The sequence below is a fragment of the Drosophila ananassae genome, chromosome 2R (genome assembly GCF_017639315.1).
Source record: "Drosophila ananassae strain 14024-0371.13 chromosome 2R, ASM1763931v2, whole genome shotgun sequence".
Taxonomy (NCBI): Eukaryota; Metazoa; Arthropoda; class Insecta; order Diptera; family Drosophilidae; genus Drosophila; species Drosophila ananassae.
Genome location: NC_057928.1, coordinates 7,865,820 through 7,884,728, shown reverse-complemented (window position 1 = coordinate 7,884,728; position 18,909 = coordinate 7,865,820). Strand labels below are relative to the sequence as shown.

The 18,909-nt window shown below is 38.8% G+C and overlaps 2 protein-coding genes, 1 long non-coding RNA gene and 1 pseudogene across 5 annotated transcripts; 1 reads left to right on the top strand and 3 right to left on the bottom strand.

Moving 5' to 3' along the window:
• Positions 1–1,983: 1,983 nt before the first annotated feature.
• Positions 1,984–3,306, bottom strand: LOC26515540 (annotated as a pseudogene).
• Positions 3,307–3,911: 605 nt separating this feature from the next.
• On the bottom strand, positions 3,912–5,916 carry LOC26514754. Its single transcript, XM_032454383.2, has 3 exons — positions 4,879–5,916; positions 4,278–4,822; positions 3,912–4,216 (listed from the first exon to the last, which is right to left on the bottom strand). Exons 1-3 carry the CDS (start codon positions 5,378–5,380, stop codon positions 4,058–4,060), a joined length of 1,206 nt encoding a protein of 401 aa, XP_032310274.1. The 5' UTR covers positions 5,381–5,916; the 3' UTR covers positions 3,912–4,057.
• A 180-nt stretch (positions 5,917–6,096) lies between these two features.
• On the top strand, positions 6,097–18,413 carry LOC116655842. Of its 3 annotated transcripts, XR_006506981.1 has the most exons (7): positions 6,097–6,755; positions 10,394–10,547; positions 13,117–13,351; positions 13,413–13,533; positions 14,553–14,873; positions 17,276–17,544; positions 17,607–18,413. It is a non-coding gene; the product is annotated as an uncharacterized LOC116655842 (long non-coding RNA). The 3 variants fall into 3 exon arrangements; XR_006506982.1 differs by lacking the exons at positions 17,276–17,544; positions 17,607–18,413 and adding an exon at positions 14,952–16,610; XR_004310924.2 differs by lacking the exons at positions 13,117–13,351; positions 13,413–13,533; positions 14,553–14,873; positions 17,276–17,544; positions 17,607–18,413 and adding an exon at positions 10,606–10,779 and having other exon boundaries at positions 6,475–6,755.
• Positions 8,483–10,698, bottom strand: LOC6506260 (larval serum protein 1 gamma chain). Its single transcript, XM_001958211.4, has 3 exons — positions 10,594–10,698; positions 10,410–10,537; positions 8,483–10,350 (listed from the first exon to the last, which is right to left on the bottom strand). Exons 1-3 carry the CDS (start codon positions 10,661–10,663, stop codon positions 8,551–8,553), a joined length of 1,998 nt encoding a protein of 665 aa, XP_001958247.2. The 5' UTR covers positions 10,664–10,698; the 3' UTR covers positions 8,483–8,550.
• Positions 18,414–18,909: the final 496 nt, after the last annotated feature.

Below are 18,909 nucleotides of genomic sequence, written 5' to 3'. Positions count from 1 at the left end.
AGCGACAGGCCGGAAAGAGAGACTAGATTCCCTCGAATCGAGACTTGGTATACCCTGAGACTTAATTAATTATTATAATATTATATTTATAAAATGCATTAATAAAATATTATAACCTAGAAAATAATATATTTTAATGTACTATATGTTTTTTTTAGCTATCTAAAAGTTTATGAGCTTTGAGAAAAGGATATTACGTATGTATACGCATATTACGTATACGCACGAAATAACACCTTGTATTATCTAGAAACTATTTTTAATTAAAAATACTTTGAGAAATAAATTCAAACTATTTCAATCAGTTTCCATTTCTTTTACCTAGGGTATTTGCTGGGTAGGATTTGGAAGATGACTCGAAGTTTTGAACTAGAATGGGCTTGGACCAAAAGCCAACTACCTGCAGTCCGTGAGTCACCAAAGCAGATCTTGCAGTTTTGGCCCAAAGTTAAATGATCAACAATCAAGGCTTGATATGATTAGCAAGTCCCTCAGACGATCTTTTGGGCCACGTTTTCAGGTAGTTAGAACCCCGGCCCTGATGTCTGGCCCGAAAGGCCAGGTTCAAGCTCTTCACTCTGTACATGGGAGCTTTTTCAGCCAGGTCGTGCCGTCGTCTGGATTGTCTACTATATGACTCATCCCAGATCCACCTCCAAGCCGACATCCCCTCTGGACTTTTGTTACAAGCCAACGACGACGGCTTCTTCTCCGCGGTTTCGGTTTTTGTTTTTAATGCGAAAATGGTGTTTCTGTTGGCGTCTTTAGTTGTCATTGCGGTTCGAGGACGGTTTAGTCAGAAACGAGAAAATTATGGGCTCAATTGACTGCGGAATGGGCTCAGTAGTCGCTAAATTTCTTAATTAAATAGGTGCGATGGGCGAGCGCTGAGCCCATAAAAAAGTATAAATTATTTCCGCAGAGCTGTGTGATTAAAGATTGGCCCGATTATGCATTTCTCGCAGCCCTTTACTATTTTTAGACTTTTATTGCATTGATGCTGATAGATTCATTGTGCGATTGCAATTTCTAGACAGATCTGCTGGCTGTCAAATTAAATTTTCCACCATAGCGTGATTCTTTATTTTTAGATTTACTTTTTCCAGTTCGTTTGCGCGGCACGCACACGGCCGAATGCAATTTTATGCAAAAATCTTGATGCGTTCATAGGAAATATTCACTCTCAATGAATCGGAGGTGTGAAGTGTTTCCTCTGAAATGTTTGGCAAAATGTGACTCTCAAAGCGGAGGCGTATCCCAATGCCGGCTAAAAATATTCAAAAGCAGCTTTGTGGAAAGCGCAAATTGTTTATTTTCAGGGCTGTGTATGCATAGTCTTTTATTAATATTAGAGACTCTGTTGGAAAATGAATAAAATTCAATCAAAAAAGTACCCTGTATAATACATAAATTAAAGAGATAAATCCGAGAACCATTCAATTGCCACTTAACGCATGTTTTTCTGTCGGGCATTTGTCAATATTTAATTGGCAGCCGTGCAAGTTGGCCAAGTCGCCACCTCGAAGCCGTAAATAAAATCGACACTCATGCCAAGGATGTCAACTTCTTGAACAATTGCAAGTGCAAATTAATTCCAGCTATTGGTTTTTTATGTTTTTGGCTATAATTCTGTTAGATTTAGTTTTTAAAAGCAGTTTTTTATCATGGAAACATGGAAATCCCTATTGGGCAACAACTTGTTTCAATTAAAGCAATTAGTAATGCTCGATCTTCGTATAAAACATCTCATAAATTGATTTCTATTGCACTTGTTCAATTGCAGTTTATAGTCGTTTTAATGTGCTTTGATTTATGTCTGATCTGGTAGTTTTTATTGTCCTACGACTAAGATTTGCCTTTATGTTTTGTTTTATTTTTAGCGTTGTAAAAAGTATTTATTTATTGGTTATTGCCCTTTTATTTTAGCATCACGATTGACTTGAAATATTTTTCTCAAATTTAATTAAAGTCGCTGAATACCCCTCAGCCCCAGTGATGTCATTTAATTGTGACAGCGATGACCCACTTTCACTGCGGAGGGAATGTGAACAGCTGTCAGGCATACGGTGAAATATTGGACATCCCTCGGGACATGACCAGAACCGATAATCCACGAGACAGGGTGCAGGAGGCGGAGGCCACAGACTCCTCCCATCACTCATCCAACTGAAGCCGAAACAAAAGACAAAAGGCGGCCACCGGCAAACATGGAGAACTCTCGTACTTCCGATTTCGCAGATTGCAATAATGAGACAAGAGATCGCCCACACACAAAGCCTCAAAGACAAAAGACAGAAAGCCCCTTGAAACAAATATTTTCAATTTATAATCTAAATTTCAGATATAAAATACGAACATCAGGAAACATAGTATAAACTACTGGGATAGTGCCAGAAAATTGGAGGTGTCTCCTTATCCTTACATATATTTTCTAAATAGCGCAATAATTTGTGAAATGGAAAATAGCTGGAACACTGACTGGCAATATTTCCCGGTACCAGCGGATAAGTCCTTGCCACATTAAGATCCTCTGGACTCAGCCGGTTTATATCTTTCACTTCTATATTGAGCGAATCTGGAATACTGTCAAGCTGAAAAAAATTTAATATAATGAGATAAGTCAATTATTTCTAAATTATTTTTCAATATATACCACTTCTCTTATTTTCCAGCTGTTGGGACAATTGAGGATAAATGGATTTTCAGGGCTAAAGCCATTCTCAGTCACGATTTTAACAAACGATGGAAAGAATAACTTCGAAATGGAGTTATGCAACCGGAAATCGACTATGTTGCCACATACTTTGAGGGCTTCGAGAAAATCAATTTCCTTGAAACTTTGGGAGCTTCCAAAGGACAGTTCGAGAGCCCGTAAGGTGGGTGCGTGCGAAGCCATCCAATCGTACAAGTTAAGTTTCAGGACACAGTATTCATTGCTCCAGAATTTAAGTTGTTTTAGACGCGAAAAATGTGGAATTTCAGATGATATGTGGCAGTTGCAGATGGCCAGGCTCTCTAAATGGGTGAGTTCTGGAACCAAATTATTGTTGTATGGCAGTTTGAAGTTAGCAATATGCAAGGAACGCAACTTTGTGATTTACGAGCATATTTTAAAAATGTTAACAGGCTCAGAGCCCACTTTTAGTGTTAAGCTCAAGACTTCCAAGTTATTCAGATGTTTTATCGGATCAACTGAAAGTAAAAACGACCATTGTAGAGGTTTGTTATGATTTTTTTGCAAAACTTACTCTGGCTTCCAGTCACTCCGTATAAAAGCAACTCATTAAGTTGGGGAAGCTGCCTCATGGCGTTTATTATCTCTGTTGGGAGCTCAAATTTGTCCAAAACATACAAATGAACCGATTTCAAGCTCTTCCTTTTGCGTAATAAGGATGCTATCTTGGTAAAATTTCGGCTGTGCACTTGTAGCTGAATACTTTTAATGTTTTGGCAATACTTCTCTATCAGGACTATGGGGACTTCAAAATGCGGGTTGAATAACTCGTGTATTTGTACAATTTCTGAGCCGCATATAGGCAAAATAGTTGGCCACAATTCGATCGGTAGTTTATAAGGATGTATCTTTTCGTACACTTTTTTATTGTAGGAGGCAAGAGCCTTGCAAAATTGCTTGTGTACTTGGGCGAAACTGATTTGTTCCTCGTAGTTTAGTTCGTCAAATATGAGATGAATAACATCTACTGGTAGGAGCGTGATTTCTGCGGGTGCTTTCATTTCCGTTTCTGGTTCAGAACTGAGCCTAAGTTCGGTGGAGACTGGGTTTTTTTTACTGTTTCATTGACAGAAATGCCCCGAATTAAAAATGTCTAGCAATTATTAAATTAATCAGCGTCAGATTGGACTTGTAATCTACATAAACTTTCAAATTTTTAAATAACAACACAAGAGAATAATTTTTTTAAATATTTTTATTTCATTTCAAGTTTTCATTTTTTTCAATGCTGATAAGCGTATAATTTGGGGGAATTTTGTATTTTTCTAATATTTTCTTTCTATAATACTGCGACGTTTTGATTGCTCCCTGCTGAGATCATATTTAGGTACATAGCTTTGATAAAATACAAAAATAATTACAGCACTGGCTCGTAATTCTACTTAAATCAAGACGACTGGGCCGATCCGTTTTTTTTGACTCGGGGGTCCCCCAATTTACGTTTCTTAAGTGGACAACGTCAGAATTTGGTATTGACCAGCGCTGTAAATAACAATTATTTATATTATGATAAACATTCTTTTCAAATATTTTCCAAACTAACCGCCACATTCAGCTCCTCATAGTTTTTACAATCCAGATAGAATCGATTTTCCATGCTCCTTCCATTTTTTAAAAGGACATGTATTAGAGGTGCCAGGAACAGGTTCGTAATGCGGTTGTGCAATCGAAACTTGGATAATTTTTTGCATTCTTTGAGAACTTCTAAAAAGTCGATTTCTCTAAACTCGGCTTCGGCTGTGCAGCTCATTTCCAGAGCCTCCAGCGAGTTTGCGTGTCTTGAAATCCAATGGTATAGGCTTTGTTTTCGAGCAAAATAGGAATTTCTCCAAAATTTCATACTTTTTAGTTTTGAAAAATGAGGAAGCTCCGTTGATATGTTGCAGTAGCAGATGTCCAGTGTCTCCAAGTTGGGGAAATCTAAGTCTTGTGGAGCAGTCTTTTTTAATGGGATATTGAAGTTGGAAATGTACAGGGTTTGCAAGAATTTAAGGCGCGAGCATATTTCAAAAATATTGCTTGATCCACATTTTCGGTTCATCGAAAGACTTAAAAATTCTAAACTCTCCAGGTCTTGTACATGGGGAACTGGAAAGTATAGTTTATTGCCATTACCGTTTATTCAAAAATGTTTAGTTACTTACCTTGATTTTCCTCTATCCCGTATAAAAGCAAATTATTCAGTTGGGGAAGTCCTTTTAAGGCGTACATAATTTGTTCCGTTGACTTACAGTCTCCGTAGAAATATAAATGGACCGATCTCAGAGTTTTCCTGTTTCTTAATAAGCTTATTATGTCCTTAATGTTTCGATTTTTCACATTTAGTTGAATAGATTCCAGATTGAGACAATGTCTGTCGATCAGCCGAATGGGAACGTGGTCATTGGGTTCGAACAGCTCGTCCACCTTTAAAATTTTATGGCCGCACAAAGGGAGAACAGTCGACCAATATTGGACTGGTAGTACTCGAGGATCTATGTGCTCGTATTTGTTTTTAATGTTTAAGTTGAACGCTCCTTGTAGATTCGTATGCGATTGGGCTAAGCTCAGTTTGTCGCTCAGTTGTAAATCTTGAAATATTAAGTCAAGGACCTCAATCGGCAAGTTGATAAGCGATAGCGCCTCCATTCTGCCACAGAGGGGCATTATTACCGCCCAGAACGTTATTCGACACTGCTTTTTTATATTTAAAAGTCTCTGTATTTATTTGATTTTTTCATGGGATTTTTTTTTAATAATTATTAGTCGGACTTTGTTAGAAAACAAAGTTCTCCCGAATAAATAATACATATTTTCATCTGAATTCTCGACAATTCCAGAATTTGTCCGACCTAAAATTTTTTTTATAAAATGATAGATGTTCGGAAATTTTGCACTTTTAGGAAAAATGTAATAAATCGGCTTAGTAATAAATTCACATTTTTTAAAAAGTCATCTTAAATTGCACGATTAAGTGTCACTTCTTTATCAATCATTTTGCACATCATTATGAACTAAATGAATCATTTATTTGTGAGTATTATCATTTTCTATAACGTCACAGTATGACCTTCTATAAGGTCACTTTTTTTCACTTTAAATTTTAATAAAAACCATATTTCGTGAAGAATTTTAGTCCGTAAATTATAAACTTCGACGTTGCAGCAACGAATACAAATCTATACTCTTTCTCAGAACATCGTCTGATTATTCGAATTGTTGTTCATATGTTTTTAGAATTTTATAATATCATTATAAATATTTATAAATATATATATTTATATTTATATATTATTATAATAATATATTTTAATATTATAATATTATTTTTGAGAAAATTAAAATACCAAATAAAAGGGTATAGGCGTTAGACTATAAGACAATCGAGGAATGTAGAAATTATCTGATAAGAGGATGACAAAAATAAATCAAATTTGTAGCTACTGCAATAAATAGACACATGTGCTGCTACTCAGCGATAGCAATTGGATTTTCCTAGAAATTAATTGGAAATCATTAATGAATTTTAATTATTTCTTATTCCTGGAAATCCGCATTATATGAATTTAGAACGTGTTTAAAGTGAGTGAACTTGACAAATTTAATAAATCACTTTCTGATTAGACATTTATATTTAAAATAAAAGTATATTTTTAAAAACTAATCACACTTCAAATTTTTGTTGTGATTATAATCCAAAACAATGTTGGAAAGAGTACTCATCGGCATTCGTATGAAGGGCTTTAGTCATATAAGTCGTATTGGAACTTTTATCGCTGCAAAGCTTCAAAAAGCAATCAAGTTCTGAGTGCCGACAGTTCTCAGTCGATTGTACTGTTATGCAAACAGAAGGACCAGACCGGACCGGATCGGATCGGATCGGGGGACTTTATAGCCTCACCTGAACTGAAGTTAAGCTGACAAAATGCACTTCAACTGGAATCACCTTAAATGGCAGACAACACACGTTCTTTTGGCTTATTGCGTTTTATGGTTTATTCCCTTAGTTGGCAAAACTTTTCATCGGAAACCATTTGACTGGGTAATGTTTTCTTTTATTCGTATTCCCTTTTTTTCCGTTTTATTTGCTCCCCACTTTAATTTGAGCGTCATAAATTATTATAAAGAAATACATACATATATTTGAAAAGAAAAGGAAAAAAAAAAAAAACAAAATCTAGAATCCATTACTAGGTCTTCCTTCATTTACCTGCGGACCGAGATCCTAAAAACTCCGCCGGTTCGTTGCAATTCGAGGCCCAGAGACCGACCCATGTGTTTTCAAGTGGCCCGGTCTATCTGTCTACCATTTTTCTTCCTTTTTTCTGATTCCCGGCTCCTTCGTAAAGTTTTAAATTTCTTGGAAATAAAAGCCTGGCCATTAGTTTTCGTCCTTCCCTTTTCTATCGCTCTACGCTCGACTGCCCCTTTTTTTATTATTTCTTCAGTATTTTTTTTTTGTTTTTTGGATTCGGGAAAAAGGCAAAATTTTGCAGCTACCTAAGCCTCCAAAAACCCAGAGATAGCAAGTGCAGGTGAGAGAGCGAGAGGCTAGAGAATCTAAGACCCCGTCATGGTTTATGGTCTTCTAAATAGGGATACCCTTAATTGGTCCTTTTGGAAATGATCATGGGGTTGGTCGATCCAGTCTACAAATTTAATAAAAGAAAGGCTAAGGCCTAGAACAGTAACTCTTTTGTTAGATTTAATAAATATGTAGTATATTTTATTAATATATTTATTTAAGAGTATCTGAAATCCTACCAATTCTTAATACTATTTCTTCCCCGATCTTCCGCCTTATCTGCTCAGTCTACTCTCGGCCCCTGTCCGTGCGTTTATTTAATTTTTTATTCGGGCTTCACTTGTCCCTCATACGCCGTGTTATACCATAGTTCTCTTGTATTTGTTGTAGTTCGTTTTTTATTGGTTGTTGTTGTAGTTGTTGTTGTTGTTGTTGTTGTTGGCGCTGCAATAGCTGCGATACGAGACCGTGCAGGTGTCCAATATTTTCTTTTATACCGCGTCATCGGGCCAAAACCCAGAGAGAGAGGGAGCATACATATATCGAGGGGGGAAAAAAACGAAAAACTAGTTCTAGATTTTCAGCCCCTCCCCCTGGCTTTATTTCGCCCATATTCGATTCGATTGCGTATAACAAGTTTAGCTGTCTCGCCCACCCCTCGATCCCCACTAGCCCCCGAACCGTTCTCCGTTCTTTGGAATAAAGTGCTTTGCATCCATGCAACGTCGTCCCTGCCCCATGCCCCATGCCCCTAACACCCGATCCCTGAGCTCCAATCTCCCACACCTAATACCTTTTCCTCCTCATATATTCTTGTTCGTTTTTTAATTTTTTGTTTAGAGTCTAAGCTGGGGATCTTTATTCAAGAGTACATTTGACAAAATAAACATAATAAAAATGATAAAAATCTTAACCACTTTTTTGAAAAATTTAATTTAATAAATTAAATACTTCCTATAAGTTGTACAAATTGTTCCCTTTACATATTGATCTACTTGTTTTTTCAGTGTAATTTTGATTAATATTTTACACATGTTGGTTTCGGGGTTTTTAGTGGCCCCATGTGGAGTGCCCCCTCTCTTTAATATTTCCCCCGTTGCCTGGTAATTACCCAAATTTGGCGTCACTTGCCGTTAAAGGTTTCAGAAGTTGGCCAGAAAGGGGCATAGACAGAAACGGTAAAGTGGAATTAAGGTTTATTTATGGAGCTCTCCAAACGATAACTTAAAAGGTTCAACTGATGATGGAGGGGTGGGACTAAAAGCCCAAATAATATCTATTCAAGTTTATTGTTGGTATTGACAAATAAAATTCAAGCCAAATGATCTTCATGCCAGATTTCCACATCCTTCCAGAGTACATGATCTCCGGAGACTTCCTCGGCCCGGTGATCCTCTTCCAGAAATCGCTCAAAAGGATACCCCAACGGCAGCTCATCCCATCGACTGATTCCTTTGCTAAAATCGCAATCCAATTCGTTACCTTGCTGAGCCTTGAAATCATAATTGGTGGCCACTACGAATAAACGCATTTTTAATGGATTTCCTCCACCTCCTCGCGGTAAAATCAACCGCCTGGGAAATCCACAATTGGCAGTGGATATATTCAAGGGAAAGTCGAATTCCTCGTTTTGGGCCAAATTCACAAACTGATTCAGTTCCGTTAGGGAAATGTGATCGCCAACGAAGCCTTTGAAATCCATAGAATCTCTTTTGATCCGATTATCACCCTGGTAGATCATCGTCAGGAAAGAATCTAGGAGATAGAAAGGCTGCCGGTTCAAAGATTTACCTTCCGGGGTAGTTAGGAATATCCTAAATATAGTTGACTTGGTTATGTTGCTCGAGACTTTAAGGATATAGGTGAAGTCCTTCTGTTGGAGTCGAAACTGCCGCTGTTGGAGAGTGAAAGGCCACAGAAACTGGCCTGCCAAGTGAAAGTGTCTGGTGTGTAGAAGATTACTGAGATCTAGATCCACAGGCTGATCAAAGGTTATCAGAGGGCTGATTTCCACATCATTAATTTTAAGATTGGTTGGCACAAAAGACCTCTGGGTGGACGGTTGAAAATGGCCTCGATACCAATGATATATTTGCAGTAATCGATCGGCATAATAGTAAAAGTTTTCCGATCTTAACGAAGTCCGGGGATCCAAAAGAAGTTGCGGTTGCTTTGCTGTTTCCATTTGCAACTGTGTCCATTCAAAGGGAAACAGTTCCTTAAGCCCGATGAGCCAATTGCTATTTACTGACAAATCTATTGAAGTTCCATTTTTCAAAAGGAGACTATGAGATGCGATTGCCTCGTCCACCGTAGACTCCAACACTTCCAAGTATTCGTTAATGGACCTTGTAGTCTCTGTGTCTTCTGTGGCGAATCTTAAATTCTGCCAGGATATCAGTTGAGAGTTTCTTTCATCCTGTATGAGTCTTAACTTTTCGTAGGCCATCTGCTGGCCATATCGTTCCAGTTTGTAACGTGCTAGTATTTGGTCCAACTGGTAGTACCACCATTCTTGCAGTTGGTCGGTTTTATCCTCAACTAAGTTAATCCCTGTATTAAGGTAGTACCAGTAGGCCAGCCAGTCAACATCTTCCAATAAATACCCAAGTTTATTGCCCCTTGGCTTCTGTTTCATTCTAAAGATAGTTACATCCGCCATGGCTTTGAACCACTCCGGGGTATTTCTCAAATCTCCATCCACTTTAATGGGCTCCATTTCTTGACGATGCACCTCCTCAAAGTCTGTCATGTTTCCGTACCTTATCCAGTTGGCGAAATTCAAATTTCTCGCCTCTCTCACAGTCCTCATATCAAGGAAGGACTCTGGCCATAGTTCATAAATCTTGGGCATTATCAGGGGCTGGTAGTCGTCCCTTTTCAAAAGGACCTGTGTCAGAGCCTGAACAAAAAGTCCTGGATTCATGTGCAATCGAGCCCAGCAGATATTCTGCCACAAAGTATACCAATCCCTGGTATTGTAGAAAAAGTTATAGAGGCCAAGAGTCTGCTGGTAATGATCCTCATAGAGTGGATTGTAGTAGGCCTTCTGATTCAATAACTTTCCCACATTGAAAGCCTCCAAAAATGTAGTCATGCGATCGTTAAAAACCTACAAAAATATATATATATTTTTTATTTATTCTATTTGTTAGTACATAATTTAGATACCACATATTGATCTTTGTCAGTGACCAATTGTTCGCCCAACAGTCGCCACTGGTCGTTCAGGAGAGGTTCGTGAACATGGTGCAGAATCTCAATCAAAAATTGCTCCTTTTCGAGATAGTAACGATTGCCTTTAAGGTGGTAAGTAGATCATTATATAGTTTTGTGTCGGAAATAATAAAATTACCTATTCCCCCAGCTAAGATTTGCAAACAAAGAGTTGCAGCTATCAGCAACAGGAGACCGAGAAGTCGCATGACACTTGTTTACCACACACGAATTAAAAATAGACTGAGTTTTGCCAAAAGAATTTTATTTGATTAGCTGCATTTTTATAAATATATACCTATATTTGTAGGTAGCCATCTCTTTATCTCTAGACTTTAGAATGTTTACAATATGTGGTATATAGAACAAACTGTTTTAGAAATTTTTAAGGTGCGCGTAGTCTTGATTTTTGCTTTTAAGGGGGATTTTTTTAAATACTTGTTTGTTTGATTATTAATTTAATTTTTTCCCAAATGAGTATTATTTTTGTGGCTCTAAAAGGGAATCACTTATATGATAATTGCGTATTTTATAAAAAGACAACACTTTCTTAGGGAGTCTCTGTTACAATTATAAAATTTTCGATTTAGACTGTGGTTTTTTGAGTTATGAAGAAAACTTATCATCTTTAGAGAATTACTGTAAGTATCAAAGTTTATTATTCAAAGTAATAGGACAACAATCTTTAAAAAATTTTGGATGATAAGATAATTAAGATAAATAAGATTATCATGAAATTCATATGTAAATGAAAGATAATAATGGCTAGTTCCGTTTCAATGTTTACTTTAATTGGCAATTACTGTTGTGTATAAAATAAAAACAAGTCTCATTTTCCTATTAGTCACCCAAAGTGGCACAATAATGCAAAGCGATTGTTTTTATTTTTATGCCAACTGGGTGGTTATAGTCACCGACACGCCTCCCTCCGACCCGACGCCCACCGGCCCACCGATCGCTTCCAGCTCCTGTTGCGAAAATTTGCGGACATTAAATTGCCAACTCAGTCGGTTTCTGGTGATTTGTGAATGCCCGATGTCTGCCTGATGACTATCCAGTCCAGTCCAGGCGGAAAAAAGGGCAAATTATAATGCGAGAAATGTTAATTACAGTCGGCTGGTATCGTCCCGTCTCAGTCGCAGTCTCAGTGGCCCATTGTTCGTCCAGAAATTGGCGCATTAATGTAAATCGCCAGCCAGGCATGACGGATTATAGGAACACAGACCTAGTCCCAATGCAGGGCGGCCAAGTAAATTAACGTCCAGTTACGCAAGCATTATACGATTTCGAGTACATATATGTTGCACAAAGCTCTTTGTTCCCGTTTCCCGGGTGACAAAACGCTGGGCCCGAAGAACTTAATGAATTGGAACCGTATCGAAGCGAAGAAACAAGGCGGCACCAGCACCCGATAGATAGACGTACCACCCGGTAACTACCCACTGATTCGCTGATTAGTTCCCATTGACAATCGAGAGCAGTCTTTGGGGCTGATAAGCCTGTTTGGACCGTTACTGGTTGTGAGATGCAATTGCTGCCTCATGAAAACTGATTACAGAATTCCAGATCCAACAAAACGTGACAAACGGATGGAGAATATTGTCTAATCATTGTCGCAGTAGAACATCTATAAGATCACTGAGAGAAAGGAACACTCTACGTCTATTACTTAAATATATTTATTATTTTTCTTGAAAATAAATAATATTTTCAGTGTAAGGAAACAGTCTCTGTATATCCCTTCGCACGTGCATTAGCACCCCGGGGTGCCATGCGATGCCGGATTCCGGATTGTCTTCGATCATGAGTGCTTTGCATAATATTAGCAAGAGATCTGAGATCGGGGATCGTATGGCTGCATCTTGGTGCAGAATTTCCATCCATGGGCTTGCCATCATCATCAAATTGCCATAAATCGTCGCATCCGAGAACCCTCCGGGGCCTTCGGTTCGCTCCTTTTAAATGTCATCACTGTGTTTTTCTTCTTTTCCCTGATCCTTGGCCCCGGGAGGCTTATGAAATGCAAATTACATTTCAATAGTGCGCCTTAATGGCTCTCCCCTATAACCCCCGACTCATCTACGCTCTTCTTTGTCATCGGCCAGATGATTGCCCCCTTTTAGCGCATTGGAATTGTATTTAAAAAGTCATTATCGGGTGGATCGAGAACCCCCTTCCAATCTCTTTTTTTTTTAGCGCATCAATCACTGCGCCTTTTGTCAACCTTCGCTTTTTTGTTCACTGTTGGTTCATAAAACGGTTGGAAAGTGACGATCTTAGTTATTGTGCGTGTGATTGGTAGGGTAGAACGAAACTAGAGTTCGGGAGTCGCTGCTGGAGAGTTTCTTAAGGGTTTCCATGGGTTTATAGTATAGTTTTGAAGAAAAGATACCTCGACTGATGTCTTAAAAATTAAATAAATAAGATTTAGATTTTCTCTATGGACTCCAAACTCTAAATGCAATGACTCACTTTTGACTTCTAAAAAGTCTAATGGATCGGAACGACAACAATTACCATATGTTCGACACCTTGAGGATGTTACACAACCCCATTCAACCTTCCACCATATATTTCCAACTATTTTCACTCACTCAGCTATCTGCCACAACCTCCATAAGCTTCTTATTTATTGCCACTTTTTTTCGTGTAAATACTTTAGGTCTGACGCACACTTTGGTGGCTTTTTGGAATGGCATGTGGACCTCCGACGATCGTCAATGGCGAAATGTGTAACCGAGCAGAAATGAATCATCAGAGAGGCCCAGGGTCCAAGACTGAACCCCAAAAAAAGTAATGCCAACCCAGACGGCTGGGCCCCAATCAGTAGTCGGCTGTTTTTTAATAAGGCAGGCGACAAACAAAAAATAAAATTGGGTCAGCCGAGATAAAAACGCGTAAGTGTTGCTTAAACATGCACTTTACAAAAAGGATTATAATTAATTAAATTAATTACAGAGCTAAGAATTCATCTTATCTTATGTATTTTATTGTTTGAACTTTAAACCATAATATAAATTAAGTCTCTAAGTAGACTAGACTTCAAGAGTACTTCCTTGTTTTCAACTATCTTTTTTTGGTGAGTGTACATAAATGGAACCAATTTCGGGAGTTATTCCTGTCCGAAATATAATACACCCCTGTGGAAAGGGCAGAGAAAGGAGCCTGGAACAATGGCTGGGCTTTCATGCGAACTGTCAACTTGTCATGACAATTAACCAAGTCGATGGCTATCTATCGAAGCGACGAGGAAACCCAGGAAACGCCCACGCATGCCAGTCGTCTTAAGCGTTAAACAAATTAAGTATCCGTCGGGTGGAAATGGAAATGGGAGTGGGAATGGGAGTGGGATTGGGAGAAAGGGGAATTATTATTGAAATACGACACCGATCGGAGTGGATGCATCAGGTAGAGGCGATGACCCAATTCGCTCTGCACTTGCGCTACAATTTTGGTAAACACAGAACCCTGGAGTGACCTCAGAGCCCCACTCTGTTACCCCTTGCCGCTTTATTTTCATTTTTATTTTTTTTTTGTCAGCTCCAATATTTGTTTACCATTTAGTTTATTATGCTGTGTGCGCTTTGGTTCTGACTGGTTGTTTGATTGCCCTTATTGGACATCGGTGGTGTCGTGGTGATTTTCAATTCAAGTTATGATTATTATATGTTGGGAAAGTCAAATAACGGTCGGCCGAGAGGCATATGAGGCATTCAAAGACGCACAATTGTCGGTGATAATTTCCATTTGATGAGTTTTCAATTGGTCTCTCCAATGGGTTTTTTGATCTTTTCCCCCATCCGCACTCCGAGGTGTTGGGAAGTTTTGTTAATGCGCCAATCGGTTAACAAATATCATGCATAAGTTCTCCTTCTTATTGACATCTATGAGAACAGGGTCTGGAGCATAGCTTTATTGATGTGATATGGTCATGGGAATGGGAGTTTCTATATAAAGTGCGAACATTAATTTAAATGCGAGGGTTATTCAAATGCAAGTAGAGGCTAGTGTAAATGGCATAAAAATATATGGTAGTCCCACTTGATATATGTATCTGTTTCTTCTCCATTTAAAATTCACATTTTGTCCTCTTTCCAGAGACCCCGACAAAGTTAACCTTAACGAGCTGAAAGCGCCAAATCATCGCGAGGATTAACACCAATCGTCGGAATCAGAACCGCTGCGGATATCATCTCACCTGGCCCACCTGAAAAGTTCCCATCGTTCCACGTGATTTGTTCTGTGTCAGTTACCATTTCTGCGTGTGACAAATTTACGGGGAGTGACTTTCGTAAATTGCATTTTAATAATTTTGTGGAAATGCTTAATCACGACAGAGGTTGAATGAGAACACCGAATAACCGATTGCGTTGAAGGCAAATCCAAATTTGGAAATGTTCGATTTGTTATATTATCTTTGTAAGTGATACTACTGTTGAGGAGTTTTAATTTATATACGCATATTATTTCACCCTTTTTCTTTTCTTGCAAAAATAGTATTCATGTCTCCCTGCAGTCTGCCGTGGCAGATATCTAAAAATAACAAACAAAAATGAGATAAAATAGTGTAAACAAAATTGTTATTTCCCTTTTGTTGGGGAGAGAGAATTCTTGGCGTTTATAAATACAACTGCCGTACGATTGTCAAAGTTGACAATTTATTTTTAATCAGGCAAAAACTCAGAAACGACGCATATCTGCCAGATACACTCGGCATATCTTGCAGATACATTTCAAGAGGGGATGAGCACTTGATTAAAGAATAGATCCAAAGGGGTAGATCACTTTGCAGAGGAATTTGTGTGTGCAGATTCTTGTTAAAATTAAATAGTTCAAGATTTTTATTTTCTTTTTATTTTTCTATAAATTATATATGATATTCCCACTATTATAGCTCTCCCATGCGGACAAGGCCCAGCGCTAACCCATTTAGGAGTTGATCGCACTGACCCAGAAGCTCTTCCCAGCCAAGCGAATCGCTTGCCCTGGAGAACCACTGACCATCCCCACCAGATCCTATCCCTTTGGCGGCTTGGCCCTTGATCAGAGAGAGTGTCAAAGAGGTTGGGCACTTACTGGAGCATAAATGAGCTGCGGATCGGTCAGTTTCCGAGATTTCGCTTTCGTTTTGCGGATCGATTTCAGCGGTGGAAGGCGGGCGATTGCACAGTGACTCTGTTTAACCGAGGATTTTGGTTTTTTTTAAATTTTTTTGATCAACATTGGAGAACAATTACAGTAATTCCAATTAATACACGGCACTGGATCGGCTTCCTTTGGCCACTATCTCGCAGATGTGGCGCGTGCTGCATGCCAGCCCAGCATCTATCTGTATCTGGGAGATACTCGCCCATCGAGCTGCACTTATTATTGTCCATCTATTTGTCTTTGATCAATCTCGGCTCCAGTTCCAGTTGCAGTTGCAGTTGTAGCAGCAACCAGTAGCTGAAAGTCTCGGACCCGCAATTATAAATGACTGTGCCAGCTTGGAGAGCTGGCCACTATAATTGCCCCAAAGGGGAAATCAGCAGCAGTAACTAACAACTTTGTATCTGCAACATGGACACGCTAACTGCCCCAGCAGTTGCAACTCCAGAGACAGTCGAAATAGATACGGGGCGTTCTATGACTTTTATCGCACAATTCTGACTAACTGCAGGCTATGTTCTGATGAGGGTAATCCAAGTGGTACCGGATTGGGATCTGCAGATTGGGTTGCATCGCTCATATTCAAAATTAACCAACGATCTACATAACTGTTCTCCTTTCTACTTCATACTCTAGCTGAGGGTATTATACCAATCTCCAAAGGTGTGCAACTCTTTGAAGGCGACATCTCCAACTTTATAAAGCAAATAAACGTATTTCTCACCGAAGATATCTATATCTTTGCTTATGATCATCCGATTATTGAGCGGTATACCTAAATCGATTTGTAGATCGATTTTCCACAAATCTGAATCATAATTTTTGAACATAATTTTTTTTTAGATTTTTTGTCAAATCTCCTGGGGGCTCCCTTCGAAAATCTAAAATCTCCATGGAGCCACTATATGGGCCACCGCGAAGGCTATATCTGTGGCAATAATAATCCGATTCTTGAGCGGAATACCTTAATCGATTTTAAGATCGATTCTTTACAAATCTGCTTCAAAATCTGGCAGCATAATTTTTTTAAATTTTTTGTCAAAATTCCTGAAGATTTTTTCCCCCAATAGACACCATAAACTAATCGTTCGAAAAGTCCTCATGCAACTCTTTTGAGATCTGTGCAGAAAAACATTCTAAGAATCAATGCACTCGGCCAAATCGATCGATCCCAGTTAAATATGGGTTGTGCTCTTGGCCTGGAATCGGGTTTGGGTATCGGAATTGGACCTGGGCCTGGGCCTGGGCCCCTCATACGCAGTCCGTGGTCGGCTGCCCTTTCCCCGCTGTTTTGGGCAAGCTCAGGCATATAATTTCGTTGACGCGCAGAATAAATGATAAATGCAATCATTATAAGAAACACAGCCACAGAAGAGCAACGAAAACTTTGCGAACACGAACGCATGATTAAAACTTTGGCAAAGATGTGGCAAGGGGCCGGGGCGGTGGGATGATGGGTTTCTGGATCCGTGATGGGGTCCAGCAGTGTTGATGGCGAGCTTAAGATACATGCTACACTGCAAAAAAAAGGGCGGCCAAGAGATACTTATACAAGTGGAAATAAATTTAATAAAACTTCTCCTATTTCTTTATTACATATGAGGTAATAATTTTTAATAATAAGGTACCTAATAATTAAGTAAAAAAAACTTTAAACTATATTTTGTTTTCAGTGCAGCGACTGAGTCCGATCCAATGCGTGTGCCTGCCCCTGCCCCTGCCCCGTCGCAGTTCGATCGTGATACGCTGACCGAGTGGAGCGCGAATGTTTTATGACCAGACCGAACCGAGCCGGGCATAATTTGTTAGCCTGGCCAAGAGGATGCTGAATCCGAATCTGGATCTGGACCCTGGCTGGCTGGCTGCCGGGGCCTGCCCTCTGCTGTCCTTTCCTGTCCGCCCCCTTTTGCACAGAAGCTCACCACTCTCGACTCTCGATTGCGTATAATTTTTTCGATTCTGTTCCTTTATTTTTTTATTTTTATTTTTTTTTTTCCATTTTAGCTGTTTTGTTTTTGGAGCTGGGCCTTCTTCATTGGCATCATTTGCCTGCGGGGCATAATTTTTGATGGGCTTTTGTCTGCTTCTCTGGAACCCAAAAGCCCAAAGAGTGTTACTGTCCAACCTGGCGAAGAGTAAGGTAGCTTAGGGTGGCTCAATTTATTTCAAAATTATATACCTATATGGGTATAGGTATTTAGTTATTAATTTATTTCTTTTTTTTATACGATTTTTAATTTGGTTTTGATAGTTTTTGTTAATTTAACAAAAGGGTCCATCCTTTTTCTTTTCAATCGTTTTTGCATACCCCTCTATGTATGATCGAAAAATATGCTACACATTTTCACTTTATGGAGTGCCCCAACCTGGGGCACCACAGAAGCACCACCAGTTGAAGCGACAGTGATCGACCCTCAGGCCTCTCAGCATGAATATTTTAGTTGGCAAAAAAAAAAAACCAAAAACCAAAGGCCCAAAGGGATCCAGCTGGGAAAGAGTGAGGAGGAGGATTGTGGAGCCGAGAATCAAGAATTGAGGACTAGGTTAGGGAGACCGATTGGTGGACCTGGGGCCTCGGACCTCGACTGGGATGGGTTTTGTCTGTCACGGACACAGGGCGCTGATGAACGTCGTTTCGTGTCCGGCATCTAAAAACTGCCTTTATGTACCCTGGAAATATAAAGATTAAAGGGTGTTTTAGGCATTTAATATTAATTTTGGAATACTTCATAAATAGAATCTAACTTAATAAAGATTAAGTTTAATATTTAGTTTAAACAGACTCATTTCTGTTAATTATAATGCAGATTTTCCCATGAAATAAATATTTAAACTTTCTGGAATTATTATTTTTTTTTATTAAACTCTTAATGACGTATATAGAATTTTATTATTTTATGGAATTTAATTTTTTTAAGTTGAATTTAAATATAATATATATATTTTTTGAATACTTTTGAATACCCTTTTGAAGTAGCAAGTCAATCTTGTACTTCTTGGCTCGATTTGGACTCTTTGCTTTCTGGCCAGTTCTGTTCTCCGCCGTATTTTATGCTCATTTAATCTCGAAGCGCTTTTTTAACACATTTAAGGAGTTGTTGGACGGAACAAGGGCACTGTTGGGGCGGAGTAGGGGTGGCAGCAACAACCACATCATCGATTATGTTGATCTTTTTTTTTTTCTGTTGCGTTTCATTTCGTTGTTGGGCCGGGCTGGCTGATATCGCCCTCTCTATCCCCTATATACACTGCTATCTCTTTCGGTCGACCGATTTTTTTTTTTTTGTTTAACTGCGCACATTTACTG